The sequence below is a fragment of the Rhopalosiphum maidis genome, chromosome 3 (assembly GCF_003676215.2).
Source record: "Rhopalosiphum maidis isolate BTI-1 chromosome 3, ASM367621v3, whole genome shotgun sequence".
NCBI lineage: Eukaryota > Metazoa > Arthropoda > Insecta > Hemiptera > Aphididae > Rhopalosiphum > Rhopalosiphum maidis.
Genome location: NC_040879.1, coordinates 29,706,410 through 29,725,837, shown reverse-complemented (window position 1 = coordinate 29,725,837; position 19,428 = coordinate 29,706,410). Strand labels below are relative to the sequence as shown.

At 28.1% G+C, this 19,428-nt stretch overlaps 1 protein-coding gene across 4 annotated transcripts in view; it reads left to right on the top strand.

Annotated features, from left to right (window-relative positions):
• Positions 1-19,428, top strand: part of LOC113555960 (calcium/calmodulin-dependent 3',5'-cyclic nucleotide phosphodiesterase 1A-like) — a 353,800-nt gene that overhangs the window by 173,999 nt on the left and 160,373 nt on the right. For 2 of the 4 annotated variants that reach the window (XM_026960611.1, XM_026960610.1), the window contains exon 1: positions 7,040-7,886. The exons of 1 other annotated variant lie outside the window; for it this stretch is intronic. In XM_026960611.1, the coding sequence (XP_026816412.1) occupies positions 7,355-7,886 (532 nt within the window). In that variant the 5' untranslated portion in view covers positions 7,040-7,354. Of the gene's footprint in view, positions 1-7,038; positions 7,887-19,428 lie in introns of those variants that run through there. One more of the 4 variants, XM_026960613.1, reaches the window with a different exon arrangement.

The window sequence follows — 19,428 nt, the reverse complement described above, 5'->3', positions numbered from 1 at the left end:
ATGTGTTATGTTTGGACGGTTGACGTGGAGGTGCGGGCCTCGTTCAGGAAAAAAATAAAAAAATAAAATACACGCAGACTTCAAGTATACGGACTATATTCCCAGATTTTTTCAAACGAAATATCCCAACGATAACTATCGATTCCGACACGTTTGAAGCTATGTTTTTTAACTGATCTAAAAACGATACGAGTTCACGACGCATAGTTCAGAAAATTGATTTCGGTACCTACGCAACATTTTACCGAAGCCGATGAAATTCATTAATATAAAAAATCAAAATATTCAATATTTCAAATTTAGTAAGCTCTCGTTTAATTCCTATAGTACTTAAAAATAACACATATTATATGTTTATTGCTTTTAAGTATGACTACTTGGTGATTATTACCCAGTGCCAATTATTACCTATCATTATTAATGTACATTTTAACGTATTATGTTTTAATAATTATGGGCTTTTCGTATATTTAAATCCATAATATTATGTACTAATATTAATTTATACTGTTCGTGTTCCCGGAATAACAATATTACATAATATTTAGATGTGAACAAAATGTTGGTTCAAAACATATCTACTCGATAAATATTTGCACATCCATATTAACCACCTTAAAATATAAAATATTCAAATGTTATTTTTGTTCTCTTCTTTTTTTCATAACTTTGAAAATACTTATAGTTTTTGTAGCCTTTATTTCAGTCAGCTTTGAACGACATAAAGTTTTCGAATAATAATTAAACTAATTGCACACAATGTTTACCATAGGACTTTACTGTAGTTAATCTAGTTGAAACGTTCACCGTACAACACGGACACGAAATACCTACCTGTTGCTTAGTTTCGATGTAAATATTAGTGAATTATTCCATTATTTTTAAAACCCTAGGAACGTTAACTAAGGGAAAATAAATAAAACACTTTCAAAAAATTAATAAATTTAATTCAGAAGTATCATAAAATATTTATTTAATATTGTTCAACATTTTATAAAAAATATTTATGGCTGTTGTTAATTTTAAATTTAAAACCAATAATATATGATATGTAATACAATATTTAACCAAAACAAACATTAAAGGCATCCTAGCTGTTAGTGTACAATGTTTTTGCTTATTCATTCTTTAACAATATAATTGAATATTTTCAAAATATTTGACTTATTGTTTTACATGCAAAACAATTTAGTAAGCATTAACTTACAAATTGATAATTTAATATTAATTCACATTATCTTATTTCAAAGTTTCATAAATCACTTGAATGGATATTACAGTGTACATACGAATGTTTGACGATAAATAAATAATGTTTAAAACATATCCGTCCTACTTTTTATCAAATGTGCACACTTGGAATCTATATTATGCTGACGCGATAATGCGTTGAATAGTAAAAACATTTACAATTTCGTTTTACATCTGTAACCTAAAGGTCGATAAGGTTTGTATTCATCGGGTCCTCGAATAACTTGATAATGGTTATACCCCATATTTGGATTTTGGCATAAGAAATACCACAGGAGAGCTATTTTTGAAATGAAAAAAGAACGATTCTAGACCTTTGTCGAACAAATAAAAATCGTACTCTGGGGGACAAGACAACGTCATCGGCCATGTCATAACGCGAACGATTCTATGTTTGTCAGTTTTTATTATAACCGATAAATGTATAGTATACGTTTTTTTTTCTAACATAAGGTCCATTGTAGTATTGTACAAACAAAAAAAAGAAGAATTTTTAGGCATAATCCAAATATTTTAGGTTAAAATCACTCCGATACATTAAGAATTACCTTATAATATTTCTATAACTCTCAAACCAATTAATATTATCTACAGTCATAAAATAAACCTTAATGCAAAATTGCATTGTATAAAACATAATAATAAATTTCTAATTTTTATGAACAATATTTTTGAGTCACAATATAATGAAAATTACTTCTGAAAATAACTACGATAAAAATTCACCATGTATTGATGGCTAAGGTAAGTTTAAACGAATCATACATGAATATTATTCAAATTTCTTGTCATTGGCGCTTACTTTACTTACTTTTCTAGAAAGACAACTTACAAGGTAATGTGTATAATGAGAGAATGAGTAACTGGAAATTTCATCGGAAATTTCGTTATTTTATCAGTTTTTAGATTATAATATTATGTTAGTTCAATAAAAATAGATTTTGTACTAATCCTTGTGTAATAAATTACTATAGTATTAATTATTATTATCTCATACATTATTATAAGAATATTAGGTCATTATTTTTATTTCAATTGAAACATAGATAGATAATATAGTTTCTTTATTATTTTTGAGTAAATTTTATCTGAAAATATAATTTGTAGGTTAGATTATTTCTTGAAACTCTTTCATCTAGAGTCACTATACCATTGTATTATTGCTATCAATAATATAATTTATATTCTTGTTTTTACCAAATACAAGTTACATATTATAATATATGAAAATATTGTACATATAAAGTGAAAAATATTATAAACGAAACAAAACAATTTGATGAAACTTAATTTACTTGTTAATTTTGTTTTTATATGTATAAAAATAAGTTATAGATGTTTCGGTATAAAATGAATATAAAAAACAATAAATAAATGTATAACTTTAATAGAATTTTTAATTTATATAATTTATTGGAATATAATTTGAGAATGTTTACTTTTTGTTTTGCATAATATTTCCTTTAACAATATTATATAAAATATGAAAATGTTCATATTTATATTGATCTTTGAAACTATGATTAAAAGAAATATAATTTTAATTATTTGCATTTTTTATAAAAATTGTAAAATAAAATAATGATAAAAAAATAAATAAATTGTGATTTAATTAGTAAAATAATAACTATGCACTTGTCATTTAGGTCACAAACAATTTATAGCATAATTTAATGAGATTCCCCATTAAAGCCGTCCAATCCTTAAGCCAACTACAATAATTTGAATCTTATACTAATTATCACAATAGAATATTATTAATGATATTATATTATATCTATTAACATTAAATTGCATAGGTTCATTTCCAGTTTCTGTTTTTGAAATTTAACTGTCTAGGTAAAATGTATTAAGTTATTTCAATGAACATTATCCTCATATTATTATTACCTATTTTGTTGTAGCAGTTCTATTATGACGTGACGTACACAAATTCATCCCGTCGAATGCAGACCATCACGTAGATGAGTAGGTACTGATGTTTCAAATTGTTTAAAAATATTATACTTGTTACACACACACACACACACACACACACACACACACACACACATCATAAGCTAGCTATTGTCTCTGAGTATTTAAATTTAAATTGTAACAGTAAACCGTGTGTTAATTTTATTTAGGTGTTAATAAATTACCTGCGTACATCTATACGCATGCGCGGTAATTCAACTCCGTAATTGACGGACAATTTATACCGAACATGTGAACGTTACTTTTAAAACAAATTAAACTATTCAATTAGACAATGGCAACTATCCAACTAATTGTAAACCACACACTTTCACCGTATGATTTCGCACGAGAGTGCGTAGTACTTACAATATACGCCTGAAAAGTTTCACAGTTGCAACTTTCGGCGCGCAATACCTTACAGGCGAAATGTTCGTCGAGTAAAATACACATATGATTTCCGGTCGTTTTTATCGTCCCACGCTTTATATATAATACATATATTAATTATGTCAAAAACATATAATTTACAACTACAAAACTCAATACATCAACGTAACATTGTTTCGACTTTCCGGGATGCGATATGACGCGCGCGTTATCTACGGGCTTAGTTAATTTATTATCGGCCTTTATTATTATTACTACTATTGTTTTGGTTTTTGGTTTTTTTTTTTTTTTTTGGTTTTTAATTTTAAGCTTTTTTCCGTATTGTTTGCGCAACGTCCTCGTGATTTAATTAAACTGTCGTCGGAATGTATACAATAGTCATCTGACCACGCATTACCGTGTAAACTCTGCGTGTTTCCTCGCGACCTTTGTTTCGTTTCAGTAAGCGACTACCTATAACTGTTATACTAGAAAATATGCATGTAAAATATTTTGTGCAACGTCTTTTGAAGTGAAAAGAAACCAATTATAGTTACGACCTGTAAAATTGAACTTCTTTTTTTATTCGACAACAATCTTTGGTATAATATCACTATTAAATTAACTCGTGATCGATCTCACTTACCGTAGATATTACAATAATATCACTTATGCGTAGAGTCACTTATCTTCTATAATCAAATTATATTACGTTCGTTCAAACTAAAAAAAAAAAAAATCGTATATAATACTATTTATCGTGAAGCGTATCGATTGTTGACGTTATATTAATTGATACCTTCGTGCAGCGTTATAACATAATTATCTGAGACGTGTAGTATTTTTATGTTTATTAATTTGATAATGTGTTTGTTCAACAAATTGATTACACTTTAAATATAATAGACAGCAGTTACGTGACGTGTGCACGCGGTAATAAAGGTCAATTTTTTTTTTATATTATTCATTTAAGATCTGTAGTTAACAAAAGTCTAAGCTAATCTATGCGCTCTGTACAATGATAATAACGTATTTCATAAGTGCGAATAGATAGAAAAACGTGAGAACCAAACATTTATGACATAGTAATATTATAACAATAGTATTTGTACCTATTTACACACTGTGATGTACCTATTTTGCCTATCGAATCCGCCGTATACAAAGTACAACTTGCAGAAAATAATAATAATATGTTAAACATAACTGCTAACTGGATACAGATTTGATCTTGTAAGCTCGTCTTGAATAGCTTTTTTTCTTGTCACTTTTTTTTTTTCTGTTTGTGGACAGAGATTTTTCATCGATGCAGATAAGCACCTACCTGTTTAAGATACATCAAAACAGTAACATATATTATCATTAACTATACTAATTAAAAGTATTACATGATAACTTTTCGTTGAATTATCATTTAAGATCAAACAAATATTGTATAAGTTCTATCGTTGAAAATATTACTAACATTGTTTTTGAAAAAAAAAAAACATACGACAGAAGTATATAACTATCTAAATTTTACACCGCTGTCTATTTGTTATCAATTAATTATAGTGTACATACTGCGTGTAATAAGCTTACACGAAAAAGTGTGTTTTGAAATGCGATAAAAATCGCATTATAAAATAAACCTGCAGTGTTACAGGTTAATATGTATTAATTTCTTATGCACCAAAACTTTGTCAGAAACGAAAAACGCCGTCGTGACTTTTTTTTTTTTTTATCTTTAAAATGAAACGATTACCACTGGTTAGACATTTTACTGGTGCACTTTTGATGTCTATAATACACTCACTCAGTGAAATTGTTTTCAAAGAACATTGTACACACCAGCGCCTTCGACCACCGACCACAACCGTGGAACATAATATTTCAAATGGTTTTTCATCACTAATTTATTATTCGCCGCAGACACTACGAATGCGAATTAAAAATCTCGCACATTATTTTTTGGTAAAATATTGTCTAGAGCCGAAGTCAGAATGACTTGCAGATATTTAAAAATTAACCGTCGAATATTGTATTCAACATTATACAAACACGTATAATAGGAATGCAATTATTCTTTGCCGTCAACATTATTATCGGCAACGCAATATATAATATTGTTATATCAGTATCAGTTTAATACTATGTAGAGCCATAGAACACCGCTATTGATGAATAATTCGTCAAAAACATTTAGAGTGCAATAAAATGACGAAAAAAGTAATCATCGTAATAATCGTTCTTAATTACTTTAAAGATGACAATTAGAAAATTGTCAACTAAAGCGTATTGTTCAAACTTCCAACTATGTAACAAATTATAAAAAAACGAATGTTTATAAGTACAGTATCGATGAATATTCATTTTTATATTCGATATTACATAACGATTATAATATTGTTTGTAATAAATATCGGTAAAATAATAAAACACGATTAACGAATAAAAAAACGATCGACAATGATATTAAATATATTACAATATTATATTGTATTGCTATATCGGTCGCGGAATCCCTCTATAATACGAGCACAGTTAAAGGCTCGTGTAAAATAACAATATTATATCATCGTCGTGCCGGCCGCGCTCGATCAACAAGTGCCCCGGCATCGGTCCGCCGCAAACGGTTATTACTTATTAGTTATCGCCACGCGATGTCGAACTACTGTTATAATGATATTGTCACCGACGAATAAAAATCAGTAAAAAAAAAAGACGCCACGACATCGTTCCACGGCCATAGCACCGTCATTGCGGTTACTATACTTTCGTCATCGGATCATATTCGCCGGCGTACGTTTCCCGGGTATTTGGAGAATTTAAATTATTATTATTATACGCCAATACGCTACAACAGCCGCGTATCAGCCGCATAGATCCACGTTGCGTCGAGGGCGGTGCGCAACAGTCGTGTTACGTACATTGGAACGGGTTTAACGTCGAAAACCGATTGTTTTTGTTTGATCAATATACGTGTAGGCGGCAGTCGTGTTATATAACGTTATATTTTTATCAGTCGGTCGTGCGGATATTGAAATAATTTTTTTGGAAAATCACAAAGCCGACGGCCGCGGACGCACTACCAAAATAATAATTCTACTATAACTATACAGTTGTACGTCGTGTTGTGCACGTTCATTGTTGGACGTATCGCGGGACGACGGATTTTTATATGACGTTAATACACCGCACACACATATTACAATAGGCGTTCTTCTCCGATGGTATTATTCTTATTGATGACGAAAAACCAAACGAATTACGATGAGAGATAACCCAACCTCGTCCGTCTATTACGCGTTATTATATTTTATTATTGTTATCGCGAAATATTACAAGTGTGTGCCGTTATTATAATACGCGCGAGGCGCTTCGCCGTCACCGTCGTTGCCGTCGCCGTCCGCGCCCGCGCGCGCACTCGGACCGCCCGCCGCCTCCTATTCCGCGCGCGCCTCCGTCCAGCAGCAGCAGCAACCACCGCCGCCTCAGGCAGTGCGCTCGCGACACTCGATCAGCGACACACACCGTATACCACACGCGACTCTGCCACCTGCTCGCATACATTACAGACGTCGTAGTCTTCGTCAGATCACCGATTTTCACCGTTCAAACGATTAAACGAAAAAACAAATATCAATACAAATCGAAATTATATAATCGACACTTATTCTGATATCGATGAGCGCACATTAACCGCAAAGTCACGGCAGTGTATTCGTATGGTATAACTGTCGTCGTAGCCGGTTTGCTGTTTATTATTATTTTTTTTTTTTTTCCAACGGACCGAACGATGGAGGACAAGCCGGCTGGCGTCGTCGACCGCGCGCAAACCAAACGGCTCGCTGACGAAAAGAAAACGAGCACCGTCGGCGGTCATCGTCGTCCGGAAGAGGAACGAGTCGCTGGCGGCGGCGGCGGCGGCTGTGGTGGTTTTGAAGAACAGCGCGTACCGGAAGAACACGGCGACCGCAAAGGTCGGGAAGGCGGAAAAAGTCTCGGCGCCAGGCCCGCGGACGGGCGATCGGCCGGCGGTCGTACCGGCGAACAGAAGACGATCGGCGTCAGTTGGTCGGGAGAAGAGCGAATCGTTGACGAGTTGCCGATAGAGTGGGAAACCGGTAACGAATGCGCGCGAGATTGGCAAACCGCCGACGACCAGCCCGAGGCCGCCGCGTACACTAACGACGAGGACGTTCTGCCGCACTTGATGGTCAGCGACGAACCGCGGTACAGAGACCAAATGGTACAGGTGCCCATCTCACGTTTGCCGAGCAACACCAAGAGATGCGTGCTCACGATGGACGGGTATTCGTACGTGATCGGTGAGTATACCAGTAATTTGACATTCACAACGATAATGTTATATATTATTATAGAGTACCCCGTTGTAATGCCATCGTATAGCTCGCGATTAGCGTTCAGCTTTACCCTAAATAAACCAAATAGTGGTATAATATTAGTATGTATTACACGAATCATACGTGATTGTGTGTGTATGCGTGTGTGTCAAACGATCGAGAAAAAATCGAATACTTAATAAATGAATCGTTTTGTTTACACGATTTGAGATTGTTCAATTCATATAATATTGTCGATTTTATGTTTTGACTTTGACACGTCGAATTATGTTTTTGTGACGTTTTGCATATTATATAGGTAAACACATCATTGGATCCGAATAAATACCAAAAGTCTAAAACTTGTCTAGTACAAACAGAGATTATCGCAAAAACACGTTTGAGTTACCAGAGTTCAACAGAAACATATTACATATACGCCAAACATGACGTGACGTCTGACTACTCGTGTTATAATATAACATCATTATCGATATTCGTATTTGTTACAAAACATCGTTCTGACGACTAATTCATAATTGTTTTTTTTAAATGTTATTACCATGATACGATATAATGATATATATTTCATTATGTTTGTGTGTCAATCAATTTATTATAGATCTATTATAAATACAGACAATCGTATTTTAAGTATATATATAAAATGTCAAATTCCCCATTCAGGCTTCCCGATTTCTTCAATAGCTAAAATAATCAATTTCTTAATATAGTTTTCGACATTCATAAAATAATTAAAATACAAAATATACGTTACAGGCGTTGACACTATCTGTTTGATTTGTAACTTGATATTTATATGTATTATAACCAACATGCTGATGGTAAATTTACTAAATTTTCAAATACACAATTATTGTATTATATGACATTAATCATTATAGATTGAATTGCATCTAAAATCATATCTGTTTTTGGTTATTTAGAAACTATCAACAAAGTTTTGAATACATCACGACAGGTTTTCTTATTTTAAAGCGTTTAAAAAAAATTAATAATACGATGCATAATTAACTTAAAAAGTTTTCTCAAAATTATTCTTCATCTTATTTCTGATAAAAATGTAATTTGATTTTAAATCCTGTTAATTCTTAAACGTGTCAGGGACATATTTTACCTTTGTATGAACTTAAAGTGAACCAAAGATCCATAAAAAGTAATTAAATAAGACAACGGTGTTTTCATCAACACTTTCCAGTGTAAACGTTCAACGTTTAATTTAAAATGTTTTATTTCCGTCATGTAGTTCTCTAAATAATGATACACATTGAATTTTGATTTTCAATTCCTCTAAAAAACAGATGAATAAAAATTATTATTTCTGGTAGTTTATTATTATTTATTATATTATTTGAATTGTTTGATTATTTAACAATTTATAAATTATATCTACTTTGTAATATTTTTTCAAATGTCTTAAGATGGCGAAGATGCCGTGAATAATTTGCCTAATAAAAATAATAATAATAATAATTAAAAAACTATGAAAATAAAATAAAATATTAAAAACAATAATAGTTACAAGACAACCTAATATTTGTTTATCTATAGCCTAATAAGCTATCTTTAGCTAATTTTAGTTTATTATCGTGGACTAGGATAAAATAGACAGGTATTATAATATTAGTAAATCTCGCAAATGGTGTGAGGGATCTTGAAAGAAATATAAGACTAGCAGCAAAATATAATAATATTTATTTCAACTATTATAAAAACAACTTCAAAAAATATTTAATTGATAGTTGTATCAATGAAAAATTGATTAAGGTATAAATACATTTCATATATTTACTCAATTTTTATGAAATAACAATCTATTTTTAATCTTTAGAAATTATATCTCTTCCAGGTGTGATAATACTTCCATATTTCTAATAATACGTGGGACACTATATAATATAATATAATAGTAAGAGACATTTCCAATTGTTCTCTCTATCTCTCTTGCCTTGAACCATCTCACTGTAAACAGTCAATTATAACCTGGATTTTTGTGAAAAAAAAGCTGTTACATTCTATAACTAAAATTAATTTTAAACACAATTTTTCAACGATGCGCGATAATTAGGAATATTGATTTTTAAACTTTTCTAAATATAGTTTTATTATTGTATACAATTTATTTGTGCTATGATTTGATATTTATATATTAATGAAACAGGTATTTAACATGTTCTAAATATATCTTAACATTTATTGTGCGTTTAATACAGACAATCATTTGATGCATGTGAATCATTAATTAATATTTTTGGTTATACAATTAAATATTGTTTGATTTTAAATTATTTTAACTTATGACCAATATTCGAATTAAATATATACCTAATTCTTTTTTAGGCGTCGGACACATTAACATGATGTGAAAAGTGAAAATAATTTAAAACATCTCATTTTTTTTCGCATTCTTAAATAGGTATAATCACTTCACTTTTAAATCATTGAGATTTGTTTGTTTGTTTTTATTTTAATAAAAAAATTAAAATAGGTCCTAATAATTTTAACTAAGTGTAGTCTTAGTTTTCAATAAACGCTTTAAAAAATTTGTTGTTTACTATATACATTTAAAAATTATGTCTTATTTCAATGGATTTTGTTAATCTATTTGTATTACTTTATTTTGCAAACATTGAATTATTATAAACAAGAACAAAAACTAATCAAAACTATCGCGTCTAATATAATGTATGTTCATAAGGTATACATAATAATAAAAGTATACAATTTAACAAAAATAGATACAAAGATTAAAATGTTGATTTATAAAACCTGTTGTAATAATATCTACTCTTCTGTTTATTAAAACTTTTATAACTTTTTAATTGATTGCTTTTTAAATAATATATATAAAATTATCATATTATTTTTTCCCATAGTTCAGTTACATGATTTATTATAGAAACTAATAATCGTTTCTTAACGATATACAACACAAACTTTAAACTTTTATTTTAAAATACTAAAGATTCATTAAAAAAAATGTAGCAAATTATAATATCAATGTAAATATATTAGATATGTACATTTTTTAAATATAATAGTCTTATGTTTACTAAGAAAGTTGTTAAATAATTTTTCAATTTATTTTTATTCAAATTATATTTGCTCATGGTAAATTAATAATAATAATATTGTTTTTAAAAAGTATAAAACAATTATAGATAGTTCAGTTGTAAAGTAATCCAAAAAATGAGCACAATCGAACATTTTTTTAAACTCTATTAAATTAAAATAATTTAATAGTCCACTGTGTTCTGATACTGATTATTCAATATATATTTCAGTTTTGTTAATACATTTGTGTTCTATTATTAATTTAAACTTTTTATTAACTAACTTTAAATATAATAGCTTACTTTTATACGTATTTATAGGTAAAATAAATAGTTTTTAGTGTAGAAAATAGTCGCATGTTTTAGATTCTTAGTGAAGTTAGCAATAAATTAATAAAATTATTATTATACATTTTTTTATTTAAGTTCAATAATTTGAAATCATAACTCTAAAAACAGGTAATGTGTGTTAAATTTGTTACACTATTAACTTTAGGAATAGAATATTTTTATCTTAACTATACAATATCAACCTACGTTAACGTGTTCGTATTATTATTTCATATATTGTATTTTTTTTCATTACATAAACTGTAAGATATTATTTTTACTATACGCTCAAAAAGTGGTTTGTCAAACTTATGAAAGGTAATATTAATTGCTATAATATATATTATATATTATTATTCTCTATTATTAAAGAAAAATTAAAAATCAATAACTCTGTCTATATAAAACTACAATTTGTAAGATGTGTAATTAAAACAGATTAACAAAATGATAATTACAATGGAATATCAATTTTTAAATTTGTTCAATTTAGATAACAGTATTTGGTTGGTTTTTTGTCAGTGTCGACGAATCTAATATAAAAGAAAAAAAGATTTAGAAAAATAACTAAATTTGCAAATTAAGATTTTTTACTACGCTTTATTATAATTAAATATGTATATTGTATATAATATTTTTATTTTGTTGTACTAATGGCGAAGCGTGAATCCTGATTTCCTATAATACTGTAGAGAATAAAATAAAATATTTTCTAACAAACAACGTTTTTAAGCGACTGGAGTTTTTTCTTTTTTTTTAATGAGTATAATATTATATTATATACTTGAATACTTGTATTGCTTTGATCGCATTCAATAAACTATTTTTTTTTTAACTCGCTTTTCGTGAAATTCCTTAGAACTCATTTTCGGGAGTGATTCGATTACACAAAAACAATATTTAGCCCGTCTGTTTCTTCAATACAGACGGAAATTGTAACTAGTTGTTTTGTGGATGATTTTAAACCTTCGATATTATTGATAGTTCGTGTATTAGTTGACCGTTAACGTTGTACAAGATTTTACACGACTATCAAGTCTTAATAAGAAAGAAAATAAGTCGAACAAATATCATACCTTCTTAAAACGAATAATATAAGATACAAAAATGTGCTACCACTCTAATTCTCGAGCCTTATACTGTACATATTGCCGAAGGTCGTAGAAATAATAATTTAATGTTTATTTTATTTGGTGTTTGTAGGTATAAACTATACGATATAATATGTAGTTTCTTGTTACACTCCTTGTTTTTCATTATGTTTTCGATTACCCGTTTCAAATGTTTCACTAAACTTTTGAATATTTATTATCAAAAAAATATTGTAAAACTATGCTATTCCTGAAGCGAAATGAAAAATTATTTTCATGTTACTTCCATGCGATAGCTTATATATTTTTCTAAGACATGAACATATTTAATGTGTTTTTTTTATTTACCATATGTTGCATTTGCCAATAAAAATATCTAACGATGTTTGGATGTATGATTGCGTTGTAGTTTAAACACACATTCAAATATTATATTTTCTGATTCAAATAATCGTTTTAGATTTCCCGTATATCAGTCGATTCATTAATTAGGTAATTCCATTACGATTTATATTACACGACTTTATGTTTTAGACACAAATTTTTTGATCTATTAATTATTCAGTTACTACATTTTCTTTTGTTACAATAATTTGTCTATATATTTTATTTATTTGACTTAAGTTACTGTTTATTATTCGTCTTGAATAAGCTTCATTGTTTAATTTTTTAATCTAACTTATTTCAATAAATACGTGCAATTTATACAAATAATTATCGATTATTATTTGAATAGTTTAAAAGTCACTAGTTACCCAACGAAGTTATTAATCTATTTTATAATGATATAAACAAATTATTATACAAGTGTCAACTTAATTTTCCGTTTTATTCATTTATAATTATTTACTTTTTCATATTTTAATTATTAAGTTATTTAAATATTGGGTTCTTATCAGAGTTGTTAATATAATGGTTTAATATCCTCGTTTATTTTTTTTTTATTTGTCTTTAAACACTTTAAAGAGTATTATGTGTTATCTAATTTCACTTAAACTGTGTCAACTCATGTAATTTAACTATAAATATAGTTAATATTACAACTCTATTCAAAACAATTTGTTCATAACATAAATACTTGATGTTAGTGATTGAACTGTTTAAAACATAATTTAACTCACTGTTTGATTCCATTAGCCGTGACTACTATCTCGAACGGATTTTGTATATTTTTATACTGGCATTCCTTATCTTAGAATAAAGTTTTCAGTTAATTTATTTTTTTACCTAAGTTTATTAGATATTTTTGCTAATATTTCAAATTTATACAATCGATTAATTTGATATTTGTGTAACTTTTATAAAAACAATGTTATCTCGTTGAAACACCGGACGAAGATTTATACAAATCCTAATAATTTATTATTGTTATTTTTATGAGCACAAAGATACGAAATTTTTATTTGTATTTTTATCCATATTATTGAACAATATATATTGTAATAATCCTAAAATTGATTTAGAATAGACACGTTTTTAAGCTTAAACTAATGAATATTTTAGAAAATTTTAAATAAAATGTGTTTTTGGTAAAAAATAAATAATATAAATAGAATTATTTAAAAATAATGGTTTACATTATAACATAAGGAATGCAGACAGAAACTGCAGTAGTAATAATGATCTAATAGTTTGAAACTTAACAAAGAATGAAAAATTTCTGACATAAGAATGTCGCAAAAAATGCAAATATTTTAAGTTATGATTAATTCAGAAAATTTACGACTCATAAATCTAATTAAAAAAACGGTCATTTAAAATATATTTTTAAATTAAAATTGTAATGCCTACATAAAGAACACTTGTAAATTCTTTAATACGTTATTATTATACTTATAATATATAAAATGCACACACGTAACTCTTTTACATTTATATTAAAAAATAGTATTTTTCATTATTCCGTATAAAAATGTTTTGATATTTATATTCTTCGACAAAAATTTGTAATTTGTATTTATTGAAATTTCTTTTTTAGATCCTGAGTAGAGCAACAAATATATCAATTTATCAATGAAAGTTATTTATTTATGCATGTGTATCATCACCTTTTGGGGGCACCAAAAACTGATTTTGGGTTTAGTATCTGCTAACGAATTGGATGTAGTTTAGTTACAAAACATAAGTAAAAGTTTAACAGTATATTTCTTAGTAATTAGGAAAAAAAATAATGAGTTAAGGGAATAGTGTACACTAACCCAGTTATAAATTAAATGTATATATTTATTTTATTATAATTAAAAAAACAAATAACTGTTTGAAAATTACAATTTTAACCAAATATTTACATTATTATTTCTTATGGTACAATTTTCAAAATATTTTAATTTTTTTTTTTTTTTTTGAGCTATTTAACTAATTGTAGACAATCAAGATTTTTTTTTAGTTGTTAATAAAAAAAAAAAAAAAAAATGATATACAAAATTCCAAATATTATACTGTTTTTACGTTTGCATAAACATATTAAAAATTCATATTTTTTTTATAAGCATTTCAAGTACACATTCTTATAAAATTTGTTAAAACCACTAAATTGCATAAGATAAACCAGTATTTTGTTATAAAAAATTAAATAAGGTTTAAAAATATGTCATCATATTAATTAAATAATTCATATTCATATTAAATAATCTAAAACATAATTGATCATGATTTTTTTTTTACACATTTTAAGTTAAATGTGTACGAAAATTTATATTAAAATAATGAATAACAAAGTTAATTATTTTATTTTAATTTAAAAACATGTTTTATATATTTTTAAGATAATAATGGCTTATACCAATATTTGGTATTGACTCAAAGTACTGAAACAGTTAGTGTTTAAACTTGATATATTTTGCAATCTGTTAACAAGTGTTTCATGAATGATATCTTAACGTCTTTGTATAATATACAATAAATATTATAGTCATATTGTTTCATAATTAAAGTTCTAAGAAAAGAACGGTAGTTTAACTTTTAGAATTTCTTCGCATTTGTCCATGTTTCTGCGAGGCAGCTTTTCCTGATAAGGTGCATTAACTTACATTTTGGTTTGATTTAATTTAATTTAATTTAATTGAAACAGGAAGTATATTTTACTCTTACTATATTGTAACAGTTTAAGTCTTGATATTCATAATAATGTTTATGTGTACAGAATATCAATTATAAAATATATAAACTAATAAATTATTATTTGACAAATGTATTAAAATTCAAATATTTATCTATTTTTTCTCTTTTTAAACGATAAAAAGTTTGATTAAATTTAATTGTATTAAAATTATAATACTTTTAAGTAAATAATATTAATTTTTAATATTTTCCATTTCTTTCAGATTTTCAATTACAATAGACGTATAGTGTTTCTACAGAAGGATTGTTTGAAATCATTGTTAAAATTTTCTTTTTTAGGTTAAAAATATCTATACAAAAATATCAAACGACTGGTATCTTTATTCACTTTTTAATTGTTTGCTATTTTAAATATTATTTATTATTTAGAATATTTTGTAAACTTTAAACAAAAAATTAAAAGGCATATTGTACCGAAGACATTTTCTTAAAAAATGTATTCGTATAGTACAACATAAAACCAACTTAAGAGTATTATATTTATTGTCACACTTGATAATCCAACCAAATTTAAAATGATTTATCGTGTCACTTTCCTTTTAACTTTAAAAGTACGAACTACCGTTGTTCAAACTTTCAACCATCAAAAAAAAAAAAAAAACAAAACAAAAAAAAATGTATAATAATAATAAACCAAAACAATAGGTGAAGGAGCAAATAAAATTTCAGTTGCAAATATTTAAGATTTTTCCACATTGTTCTAAAACTACCAAAATATAATGTGTATATGGTTACCTACGTTAAAATTAATGCTGATGTTTATATAATTATATATTATTATAATACGATAATAATGAATCGTATTTTACTTAATAGTTATTTTACTACAAGAGCGACTCTTGCAATATTGTTGTGTAGCATACTCACAATAATATTTTAGGTATATCATAAACGTCTCTTTTATCGTCCTCTTTTTTTTTTTTTTTTGCGACGATATGTTACGTGCGACGCTGGTGCAGCAGGTAAACTGCAGTGGATTATCAAACAATTTTATCGTACACTTTTGGCCGGAATAACCTAATCGTACGCGATTCGATTTGCTATGGTACCGAAATTCGTACACGACGATGCGACTATGTCTATTACGGATAACCGAAAACGTTCGGTCGAGTTCAGTGGTTGATGTGCGTCGGGCGAGTGCGTGACCTGGCCCCGTCATGCGGTTCTCATCAAGGGCCAAACTTATATGCGGCCGAACCGTTATCAATTAAAGGGCTATCGAATCCTTCAATTTGCGTCATTTCCCGGCACGCGATTTTATATTATTCCGTGCCGGGATTTACTCTTCATGCGAACAAAACACAACGTTTGAACGTGACAAATCACGCGTTCGTAAATCGTATCGTTCCCGTATTATACAGACCGATGTTGTATTATGTAACATTTATTATGAGTTAATGAACCACAAAAGTGTAAAATGTATATTGCTTTCGGAGACAGATTTAGACTTCTGCAATATAATATATCACTTGGGAGTGCCCTAACATTTTTAAGCTCCGTACAAAAAGTTAAGGCTTTCCTTCAAATCCTTTATCGTGGTATATTACATCAATACATGGTCGCCGGTTGTCAAGGATCACGGCAAATTTATGTCTAAGAAAATTGATCGTCACGATAATATATAAATTATTCTAAGTCTAATCATCGATAAAAATATTTATAAAAATCGTTTTTGATTCCAAGTCTATCGTCAATGTGATATTTTCTGAGCGTATATTATTTGATGTTGAGGAAGTTTAAAAATATGTTTACTTTTAATTATTATTCGTTTTCGATTATAGATCGTATAAAACATTGTTTCATTTCGTATTACATTTATTTGTTTGTAATCGTTTGAAGATGTTTTTAGTTCGTATATTTTTTAAAAATGTCAAAAGCCTAGTAATAATATTTACATTAAGTGCAAAAGTAAAGTAAATGTTTTCACATAATTACAGCCACAGATATCTTCATAATTTATATTATAATAAAGTATAACATGGTTTAAAGCGTACCAAATGAAATATCTAAACATTCCATTTTTAAATTAAATTACCAATCAGCTAGTGTTATGGATCGATTGAATCGTACATAGTCTCATAAGACATTTCGCATTGGAAGAATAATATTGTTATTGTAAGGTATATCCACGAAAGATGGTCATGTAAAAACGGGTTGTAACGTATTATCGAATGTTTTTATTTTTTATGATAATTGCGTAAATACAGTTGAAATTCGTTCTTATTAGTAATGCCAAACAAATTTTGAACACTAAACGGCATCACTCGATTGTATAGTATTCGAAGAAAACCGTATGCTTGAAACACATTTTCTGTTTTCCGTTTATACGTAAATTAACGCGAATACGAAAAAACGTTACATGGCTCCGATTCGATGTATTCGTTTTCTTTTTCTTTTCTTTTTTATGTACACAGTCGTGTTTTGATTGACAGTAGCTCATCAACAATATATGAAACGCGTGTTACGCGGCAGTGGTTATAGATTGCACGATATAAACGATTCGATAAATATATACACACCGAACAAGGTCGGCCCGATTTATTTTCGGTTGTAGTCTGTAGTAGGTACCTACTTGATTATTTGGCAGACCATTAGAAAGCAGCAAAGAATATTTGGCTTTAGTTTACTTTACAAGGAGAAAAACAAACATAGCGACACCGACGTTATTATTAAAAACCTATATTATTTGTTTGATACGTCTTTCAATGTGCATTTTTTTACAACGTGCCACGTGCTTGTTCAAGAAATACCTATATATTAGTATTATTATTATTATTATTATTATTACAATAACCACAATTCAAATATACACAATTTATTATTATTATTATTATTATTTTAAATAAAATTATATTTAAGTACGTATATAAAATTTGAATAAATATTTTCAAGATGGTACTTCACATAATATGGTTTAAAAAATAAATATTTATCGATTCAAATCATATTTTATATATTTTTATAATGTACATTCAATATCAATTCATTAGGTATTCTCATAACCGTTCGTATCATAAAATCCATTTTTAATATATTTTTTCTAAATGGTTTTTTTCTTTTTTTTAAATATTCGTACTAAATATATTCAGTTGAGTACCTAATTATTCTTTATGTAATTCAAACCAATTCATCCTTAAACTACACAATAACAATGACAGGAATACATATGATTAGTTCGTGCTGTTTAATCAATCGTATAAACAAACAAAATAAAACATTTTCGTTTTCAATTCGTTACCCTGTAGTGTAAAGTTTGTTTTGCACTGTTTTCCGTGTTCTGGAAAACTTAAAGCCCTATGGGAAGTCAAAGGTTATCTATTTATTGGTAGGTGAGAAAACACAACTTTATAAAAGTTTCAATTGAGTTAATCGCGGGGTTGGTCTAGATAGATTTCTTCGAAGTGGCCGTTGACTATAATGCATATATACTATGTCAAAATTCGACATATTTTAATGGAAGCGTTATTTTCAACGTGACTCATCATTTATTTACTTGAAAGAGATCGAGATCGAAGTACGCCAACTGTTCGGGTAGTACGTTTTCATCGGAAACGGAACTCTTCTATTTCCACTAGGAAAAAAGAATAAGTGGAGAAATGAGATAGATAGATAGAGGGAGAGAGAGAAACAGAAAGGGTGTGTATATGTGTGTGTGTGTATGTGTGTTTTTTAAATTGACTCGTAAAATATAGTGTTCACTACGACCCTTCTGGATAATTTTTATATTTTTTTTTACACTGGCTGACTATGATTCGCTTACACGTTATATCGGTCACACGAAATTAGTACAATGACCCGATAAGGTATACGCATATACAAGTACAATACGGGCAAAGGCATGATACAGCTTTGAAAAAAAAAAAAGAAAAAGTAATAATAACCCTTTCCGAGGACTTTTTTCACCACCAACGC